Source organism: Octopus bimaculoides, chromosome 16, assembly GCF_001194135.2.
Source record: "Octopus bimaculoides isolate UCB-OBI-ISO-001 chromosome 16, ASM119413v2, whole genome shotgun sequence".
NCBI classification, from domain to species: domain Eukaryota; kingdom Metazoa; phylum Mollusca; class Cephalopoda; order Octopoda; family Octopodidae; genus Octopus; species Octopus bimaculoides.
This window is the reverse complement of record NC_068996.1, coordinates 49640443-49650984: the sequence shown is the minus strand read 5'-3', so window position 1 is coordinate 49650984 and position 10542 is coordinate 49640443. Positions and strand designations below refer to the sequence as shown.

General features: G+C 37.6%; 1 protein-coding gene across 1 annotated transcript in view; it reads left to right on the top strand.

Moving 5' to 3' along the window:
- The window catches only part of LOC106877587 (protein Smaug homolog 1), a 109141-nt gene that overhangs the window by 96918 nt on the left and 1681 nt on the right, over positions 1-10542 (top strand). Inside the window, exons 9-12 of the mRNA XM_052973497.1 lie at positions 1811-2012; positions 4218-4306; positions 7719-7819; positions 10263-10467. Coding sequence (XP_052829457.1) covers positions 1811-2012; positions 4218-4306; positions 7719-7819; positions 10263-10467 — 597 coding nt within the window. The remainder of the gene's footprint in view (positions 1-1810; positions 2013-4217; positions 4307-7718; positions 7820-10262; positions 10468-10542) is intronic.

Genomic DNA, 10542 nt, shown 5'->3' with positions numbered 1-10542 from the left:
GAGACAGTAATAAATCCAGTAATGTGCACAACTCTTCTATAATAATATTTTGTTGTATACCCAATTGAATATTAGCTAATAACCCATTTTCTATAGCGATGTTTGAACAAAAATTTTAATAATTTTATATTTTGTTGAATTTACCTGTATTTACCTGTAATTAAAGTCACTTTGTGACAAAAATTTTGGTATAGAATTGGTTGAGAACCTTTCGTTAATTTATCTTCCAAAAATCACATTAATATGCTGATAAATAAAAAAGTTAGAGTTGTTTAATGAAACCAGCCTAAATTTATGACTGTTAGAAATTAATTGAAACACATAAGGGGTGTAATTTGGTTAGAAATATGGTAACGAAAGGGTTAATGTTATATTAACCCTTTTAACATTCAAATTACTACTGTCATATGTAATGTTTATTGGTTCACATTATGTTGAATTAATCATGCATTATCTCGTAACTTTGATGTTTTGTTAAGATTGTTTATTTTTTTGAATAACATTGTAGAGTAAGCACGAGAGGCCAGATGTGGCCACTTTGATCATAAAACGGAGAATATTTAGGCCAAATATGGCTGGTTTAAATGCTGAAGAGTTTATTTCATTTCAACTGGTTTTTTTTTTTACATTCAAGATTTCAATGATTTAACGGTTTAGACATAACACAGGTAGAATATTTTGGCCAGATGTGACTGGTTTAAATGCTAAAGGGTTGGTTAGCGCCATTTGGTATCATTAGAAGAGTCCTCTGTTGCAAGCATTCAGATCAAAGTGTCGACTGTGAGAATAAGTATCTCCCTTTCCTGCCGCCAGTCTCTTCCTTTAACCCTTTTGTTACCATATTTTTCTTGAGATGTTCTGCTTTTCTTTCATCATCATCATCATCAAACTTCTACCTTCCATGCTGGCATGGGTTGGACGGTTTTCCAGGAGCCAGCCAGGTAGAAAACTACACCAGGCTACTGTCTGTTTTCGTAGGGTTTTTACAGCTGGATGCCCTTCCTAACAGCAACCACGCCATAGAGTGGACAAAGTGCTTTTTACGTGGCACCAGCCTTTGTTTCAGTTCATTTTGAAAATAATGAACAGTTTGGTAAAATGACTTTGCTATTATTAAAATAAGAATTAATCTGAAAGTTTGATGACTGAAGGTTTTAAACAAGAAGTTTGTATTAGAGATTTTAGGGTGGTCTTGGTTGGATTGGTGTCAAAAGGGTTAATAGAACCATGACTCGAAAGAATGCCTGTTTTCAGGCCTTGTGCAGAGTATTTAAATGAAGGGCAGTACTTCTAGGGTCTTAGGGGGCCTTTATGTAGATTTCTGGAATGTTAAGAGAATTTCACAAAATTCCAAGAAGGTTATGCAGTATATGTAGATGTGAAAAGTCAAGAAATTAATAGTAAATATGTTCTTAGTTCATTGTATTCAATTTAAATATAGTCTAGGCTAGTGCTTCTCAAACTATCTGATGTGGCATACCGGCAGTTTGTCTTTTTTTCCCAGTGTGCCAGGTGCTGGTAATATTTCTTAGTAATATCAATTTATACTGGAAACAATATATATAATGAATATAATAAAAGTTGGCAAATTCTTTTTATCTTATATTTATTTTGTAAACAAATAATACAATATTACATAAGCATTTTATAATGTTTCTTTTTTTTCTGGAAACTCGCCACGTACTGGCAGCTAATGGCTCGCGGACCATGTAGCACTGGTCTAAGCCAATGCTGGCCAGTACTTAAGTTTATGTAACATACACAGAGCACAAGGTTTCTCTCTCTCTCATTTTATTTATTCATTTTTCAGAATATCATGAGTGGTGGTTCAATTAAAACAGCATTGGCGGAGTTGAAGAGCATTCTAAATACACCAATGAAAGCAAATGCAGACATAGCATCAAATGATAAATTACCAATACGGAAAGCAAATTTAAGTCCAATCTCTGAAGGAGATACTTCACAGGCAGGCGAGGATCTTCCAAAACAATTCACCAGAGTAATGGGGAAAAGTAAGTCTCTGATTTCAGTTTTTAAGATTATAAACTCATCGTTATCATCGTTGTTACTGTATGTTTATAACCAAATTCCTCTCCTTGAGATAGGAACTGTCTGAAAGTCCATCAAGGGTCAAAACCATTCCTTTTCATAGGTGGGAGGCTTAATCTATTGGCCTGTTTAACACTGTCATTTGATTCTTGGGGACTTTTTAAAAGAATTTCTTTTATTTATTTATTTTTTTTCTATATAGCAGTTCATTCTGTTGCAAGCATTCAGGCCTACTCCCCAGTTGTCGTCGTCATTTAACATCCGTTGTCCATGCTGGCATGCGTTGGACGGTTTGACTGGGCTAGCATGCTGGAAGGCTGTGTCAGGCTCCAGTCTGATTTGGCATGGTTTTCTACGGCTGGATGCCCTTCCTAATGCCAACCACTCAGAGTGTAATGAGCATTTTTATGTGCCACTGGCACGGGTACCATTTGTGTGACACCAGTATCTGCCACGACTGCGATTTTGCTCAGCTTGATGTGTCTTCTTCTCAAGCACAACATAGTGCCAAAGGTCTTATTGTCTCCATGAGGCTCAACACTCACTCTATTCTTTCAGTCAGAGAGGCCCTGAAAAGGGGTGTTCAGAATAACTACCCACATCTAAGTGATAGAAAATAAATAAATCTCATGGTGCATGGGTGGGACATCTTTTCTCTACTGCCTGTTTTTCAAATTGATGACCATTCTGATCCAAATGCTCTTGATAACGTGAAGCAAAGGGATTGCAAACATCAAGAAACATTTCAGTTATAACATTTGTGTGCATTCTCATTCAATGGCTGCCCTCAAATTCATCACATGTTGCTGATTTTGTACTCTAAACTTTATCATTTAAGTATCTCCATAAAAACAAAAAGTCTTGTTATTTCTTTATTGCCCACAAGGGGCTAAACATAGAGGGGACAAACAAGGACAGACAAAGGGATTAAGTCGATTACATCGACCTCAGTGCGTAACTGGTACTTAATTTATCGACCTTGAAAGGATGAAAGGCAAAGTCGACCTCGGCACTATTTGAACTCAGAACATAGCGGCAGATGAAATACTGCTAAGCATTTCGCCCAGCGTGTTAACGTTTCTGCCGCCTTCAAAAGTCTTGTATGAAGTCTGACAAACAAGATGTGGATTCTACTGAACCTTTTTGTCCAATCCACCTGTTTGGCAAAATGTCAAGGTAGGCCCTTATATAACTATGGTAGGGAGTGCCGCATCTTGTTGGAAGTAAAACTCCATATCTTATATCATCTCGAATGATTGGGACAACAGATTGTCACAGCAAGTTCAAGTAGAATGGAACCAGTCATAGTACCATGACAAAAGAATGCTTCGATTAATCTTTTTTTCAATGGTAAGCAACACCGTACTATAACTTCTGGTAAATTAACATGATATTCTGTAATATGTGGAAACAATATTTATTGGAAAGTGTGCATCTTGCCAAGTACCACTCGCAAAACACCACTCTTTGGTCTGGATTATTTTCTTGAAATGTAATCTTTCGAATGTCAATGCTTCAAAATTTTTTGTGAACTCTGGCAACGTATTTCTAGTACCTTTTCTTGCTTTGTGGGGCTCATAGATGTCCATAGTCTTCTGGAACATTTCTTGTGCACATTCTGAACAGTTGGTGGTAAGTTGTATAAGCAGAACTGTCTTTGCATTTTCACTGTATTTTCAAACTTTCTGATACACTTCAGGGATAATTTTCCTTTGTTCAAAGCTCAGTCTGGCTCCTTTCATTATTGAATCTAAAAATAAATGAAAATTGGGTTTGTGCCTTTTACTATAGCTATGGGCCAACCAAAGCCTTGCAAGTGAAATTGATCAACAGAAACTGAAAGAAGCCTATCCTGTATCATCACCATTGGTTTAATGTCCACTTTTCCATACTCGTGTGGGTTGGATAGAATTTTGCTTATTACTATTAGTGTGTTTATTACTGTCTCCATCATGCAAGCAGTGTCCATTTCCAATCTTTGAAAGCGTCTTGCTTTGGAAACAAGTGAGGGTTGGTGACAGGAAAGGCATCCAGCTGTAGGAAATCTGCCTCAGTGAACTTCTTCCAACCTATGTGAGCATGGAAAAGTGGACATTAAAATGATGATGATGACACACATATGTAATGGTTTAAGAGTAACTAATTTCTAATTATTTTGTCTTTTGTAGTATGTACCCAATTTTTAGTTGGTAACAAAACTGATGAGGAGAGCCGAAATATATATTTACAATTAATTGATAAATGTATAAACCATGAGGTATGTATAATTTTCATAACCTTTTAAGCAACTATTAACATTTCTGTAAAAAAATTTTTCCTGTTTTTTTTTTTTCCCCCATTTGCAATCTAGATAATGTGGTTGATCATTAATTGAACAGTTTAAAATACATTGGAAATGTTCTATTTTTTTATCTGAATACTTAGGTATCTCATCCATAGATTCCTATCAGAAGCAACCGTCATCACTTTTTGCTTGGGTTCAGTTCAAATTTTGGCTTGGTGCCTAGTGCAAATAAGCCCATCAAAAGCTGCAATATGAATAGGGTTTTCAAAAAAAATAACCATACTGTCTTGTCTGTCACGTGAGTTAGCAAGGGACATGTTCAGACCTTAGGAGTTGGGTTGTTCAAAGTCAAATACAACCAGCAATAAACCTGCAACTTGTTCTGGGAGATATGGGGTAGAAGTACAAAGGATACATGTCCCTAGACCTCAAAGTGAGTTGAAGAGGAAACAATCATTAATATCTGAACACTGTTGCTTTGAATTCCCTGCTCAAAATGTTATATTTATTTTACTTCACTTTGCACCAATTTATCTTTGTTTCTTTAACCCTGAATTTTTGACGTCTCTTAATCTTAACATATCTACAGGTTTCATTATTTTCTTTCTGAATAAATATATCTTGTAAGTTCCTAAGTGTAATAATTCTTGGGATCTAATTAAGATTCTCTTTGTATCTTCCTATTATTTATTACAAAACAACTTCCAAAATTTTGTTCATTGTATCAAATGTTGTTGAAACCTCCCAACTCTAATTGAATGTTTTCATCTGCCTTTGATCCAGTGCGTGAGCTCTTGTAACTGCTCAACCTGCTACAAATAGTACACACGTCACCCTCCCCAACTATCCTTAAAAGAAAGATATTAGATAATGTAGTACTGGATACATTATCTAAGAAAAAAGACAGGCTGGTAACAGCTAGAATGTCTTTAACCCCTTTTGTTACCATATTTCTGTTGAAATATATAACTTTTGTTTTTTGAAAATAATGAAGAATTTACTAAAATAACTGTCATTTTTAAATTGGTGTTTAAAACATAAATTAACATGGCATTTTCATGAAAGGTTTTAAGTTAGATTAGTTTAAAATATGAATTTGATATAGAACCAGATAAGCCAGTATCAAAAGAGTTAATCATAGGTCCTTTCAGTGATGACCGACTATTGCTGTTTATTAACACTCTTTAAGTAAGCTGGCTTTGTTGTATTGAGGATTTCTTAGCTTCTGTATTCAGTCATCATCGTGAAAAATCCATCTTCCATGCTAGCATGGGTTGGATGGCCAGAAGGCCTCATCGGGCTCCAATCTGATCAGGCAATGTTTCTACAGCTGGACGCCCTTTCTAATGCCAACCACTCCAAGAGTGTAGTGGGTGCTTTTTATGTGCCATTAGCACGGGAGTCAGTCAGGCGGCACTGGCATTGGCCATGTTCGGATGGTGCTTTTTACGTGCCACCAATATAGGAGCCAGTCGGGGGCGGGGGGCTGGCATTGACGACATTCAGATGGTGCTTTTTACATTCCACTGGCACTGGCAATGATCCACGCATGAATGGTGCTTATTGCGTGCCACCAGTATGGGAGCCAGTCAGGCGGCACTGGCATTGGCCACAACTACAATTTCAATTTGATTTTGATTTACTTGACTCAATAGGTCTCCTCAAGCATGGCATGTTGCCCAGTGATCCAAAGGTGCTTTTCTAAGTGGGCTGGTGTAGGCTACGGCAGTAATCTCACTTTACTTGCTGGGTCTTCTCAGTTACAGCATATCTCCAGAGGTTTTGGTCTTTCATCATTGCCTCTGTGAGGCCCAACGTTCAAAGGTCATGCTTCACCACTTCATCCCACGTCTTTCTGGGTCTACCTCTTCCACGGGTTCTTTCCACCTTTAGGGAGTGACACTTCACACAGCTGTCCCCATTCATACGTAGCACATGACCATCCCAGTGCAGTCGTCTCTCTTGCACACCACATCTGATGCTTCTTATGGCCAACATTTCTCTCAGTGATGTTTACACTCTGTTGTGTGTGCACACTGACATTACATGTGTCCTCAACAGTCACAGCCCATGTTTCACTGCTGTAAAGCATAGCAGTTCGCACACATGCATCGTACAATCTACCTTTCACTCTGAGCGAGAGACCCTTTGTCACCAGTAGAAGTAGGAGCTTTCTGAACTTTGCCCAGGCTATTCTTATTCTAATAGCAACACACTCTGAGCATCCACTCCCACTACAGACTTGGTCCACTAGGTAGTGAAAGCTATCAACTACTTCTAGTTTCTCCCCCTGGAATGTGATAGAATCAGTTTTCTGAGCATCTGTGGTGTTTATTGCCCCTATGCATCTGCTACACACAAAACCAATCTTCCCAGTTAACCTTCCTTTGATGTTGCTGCACCTCTTAGGCATCCATAGCTTATAATGGATACATCTTACGGAGTTTCTACCTACACTTTTCCTACAGATTGAGCAGGGCCATCTACCTGAAGGGGTTTGTGATGTGTTCCTCTTCCTGCTTACTAGGACTTCAGTTTTTGCAACATTGACTCTAAGGCCTTTCGATTTTAAACCTTGCTTCCACACTTGAAATTTCTTCTCTAGTTCTGGTAGTGATTCCACTATGAGAGCAAGGTCATCAGCATAGAGAAGCTCCCAGGGACAACCTGCCTTGAATTCCTCTGTTTTTGCCTGGAGGACTATGATGAATAAGAAGAGGCTGAAGTCTGATCCTTGGTGGACCTCTACTTCTACCCAGAATTCTTCGCTATACTCATTGCCAACCCTTAGCTTATGAACGGTATTCCTCTACACGGCCTGTACAGCTCTTATTAACCACTCTTCAATCTCCAGTTTTCACATCGTGCACCAGATAAGGGATCGGGGAACCTTGTCAAAGGTTTCTCCAAGTCCACAAGAGCCAAGTATAGGGATTTATCTTTGGCTAGGTATTTCTCAACCATTTTTTACTTGCGGATCCCTTTTATTTCTATTTTACTTGGATCAATTTCTGTTTTACTCGGATGGATCCCTTTGATTTCTGTTGTACTCGGACGGACTCTTTTGATTTCTATTTTACTCGGATGAACCCCTTCAATTTCTCTCTTACTTGGATGGACCCCTTCGATTTCTATCTTACTCGGATGGGCCCCTCATAGCCATTTGATGTTTAAAACATCCCCTTATATTTATATAATGAAATATTATTAGGAATTGTACAAAAAGTTAAGCTATTTTGTGTTTTGTAGCAGTATAACTAATTTATTACAGGTAAAAAATTTTAACAAAATCTTATATATGGACTGTAGTTGAAAACCACTGCCCAAAAACAAAATCCAATTCTTCATTCAATTTTTTTTTTTTTTTTTTGCTTAATTCTTGCAGGCTTTTACTCAAAAACAAAGGAAATTACTGACATCCTGGAAGCAGCAAATCCAAATCACTTCACCTCCTAAATATACCATAGATGTAAAACCAAGGAAAAAGTAAGATTTTTTTACGTGTTAATATTAATTCCTGAACCCTTTACCATTTTAGCATATCTTGTTGAAACACATCAAAAGAATTATTTCTTTGATCCCTTTTAAGATCTGCAGATCTGTATTGTGTGTATTGACCTCCATTGGATACAAATAAGATACCTGTTCTAAACACATTGACCTAAACACGCAAATGCATTAACTTTCCTTTATTTCACAAGTCTGTTCATATTTTTGGAGTGGCTTCAGTTTTTACTTTTTATTAATTCTTCAGTTACACTGATCTTCATCATTGTTTGACTTTCATTTTCCATTAAGACAAAAATGAGAAATGACAATGGTTTGACAGAAACTAGCAAGCTCTAATATCAACTTTTTTTGGGGGGGCTAGGCTCCAATGTCAACTTTGACATGGTTTCTGTGGTTGGATGCTTTTCCTAATGCCAACCATTTGGTGTACTGGGTGCTTTTTCACATGGCATTAGCACTAGCAAGGCCATCGAGTATTTTATATTTTCTTATTCATCAGCACCCAAAATATGTGGCCAAAGTAGGGAAAAAAAATGATTCTGTCGCTACCATTTTAGATTTTAAAAGCTTAGAAAAAAATGTTTGTGTTGATACCCATAACTATATTTTCTGGTTTTAATAAAACGACAATTTTTCCTCTGATTGCATGACTTTTGACTATTAATGTTTCTCCTTTGTAAGTTTGTAGATAATTTAAAGAGAAGTATTTATTTTCTTCAAAGTCAAGTTATTCAGGTGATAAATCACTTCTGTTTATCACTGAATAATATATCTGGTTAAAAAATGGGTAAAGCAAACAGCGTGTAGTTTACAGTGACATCACCATTCTAAACTTCCTTCATTAGGTTCCTCACCCGACTATTTCTCAATGCCAAACTCAACTTTTACCCAGGAATCACTGAAACTGAAACATACCTGTTTGTTTGTTTGTTTGTTTGTTTGTGTGTTTGCCCTTTTCTAGACATTATGTGATAATTGTAAATGAATATCATTGTCATACAAGTGATGTTGTTTGTTTTCAGTCTTCTGTGACAAACATGTCAGGTCATGGGGAAATATTACCTTGCTTGGATTCAGGTGAGGATTGGCAACAGGAAGGACATTTGATTGTAGAAAAGTCTGCCTCAATGAATTCCATCTGAACCATGTAAGCATGGAAAAATGAGCATTTAATGATGATGATGATCTCTGAATATAACTTCAATGGATTATCTGAATATTAGCTAATCAAGACAGTATAACTCACATCCTAATGTATATCTCCTGTCCTGTGGTACTGTGAGACATCTATGTGGTTGAAGTTCTGCCATTTCTCAACTGGCTTTTCTTGAACAGCAAATGTTTTCCATTTATAAGTCATCTGAGGCACCAAGTAGTGACCTAGACGTCTCCTTCATTGGACACAAAACTCAGCTTGCGAAGACCTGTTGGGGCAAGCGAAATCGTGATGGCACCTGTAAAGACATTTGAGCGAGATCATTGCCAGTGCCGCTGGACTGGCTGCTGTGCAGGTGGCACGTAAAATATACCATTTTGAGCGTGGCCGTTGCCAGTACCGCCTGACTGGCCTTCGTGCAGGTGACACGTAAAAGCAGCCACTACACTCTGAGTGGTTGGCGTTAGGAAGGGCATCCAGCTGTAGAAACTCTGCCAAATCAGATTGGAGCCTGGTGTAGCCATCCGGTTCACCAGTCCTCAGTCAAATCGTCCAATCCATGCTAGCATGGAAAGCGGACGTTAAACTACGATGATGATGATCTGTTCATATACTTCACACGGCCAAAGTCCTCATTCCAAGAGGTTTACTGATAACTACAACTCTATAGATGAACACTATCTGCAATGCCTGGATGAAACCAGACAACATTTGGGAAAGGATCACAAAAGCAAAGGATTCCTGTGTGCATTGCACTTCCTTACGAGCTGTCATAATCATAACAGGGCCATCTCACTCTGGTAAAAAAGTATCTTTGTTAGTTTGTTGATATCCTTCATTTTGTCTACCAATGCAGTTCTTTGAGTTGCACTACTACTAGACTCGCACACGCACACTGAACCTAACTACCTTGTCACATTCTGTGTCACACTCAATCTCTCTGGAAACCTCATTAAGAGTACGTGTGTCTGTGGAGTGCTCAAATACTTGCAGATTAATTTCATGTTAATTTCTGTTGATTGGATCAACTGAAACACTCGTCATAACCAACAGAGTACCAGATATCTATTTGCAAACATTGTAAACCATTTTCAAGAAGCCATTTCAATGATTGGCAAAGAACCACTTATAATGACATACTGCAACTATTAACTCACAGATGTGCTGTTGTATTCTTTGTAAAAAAAATAATAATAATAATAATTCTTAAAAAACCTGTTTAACTCATATAACTTACATTTACTTTATATTATTTTTTTTCAGTTGGGGCAATACATTTCCTATTTGTGCTAACTCTAATATGAGAATGGGTAGTCAAAGGATGCTACGAGATCCCCAGAAACCTACTGCTGCTGGTCTATCTCAATGGAGTTTTGGTTCTAAACGGTCTTCGGTTATAGGTTGTGGGCACATTCCAATAAATAGAAAAAATTCATATAGCCCCAGCGTGGTCTCAAATCCAATAGAGGTATGTATGTCCTCTCTCTCTCTCTCTCTCTCTCTCTTTCTCTCTCTCTCTCTCTCTCTCTCTCTCTCTCTCTCT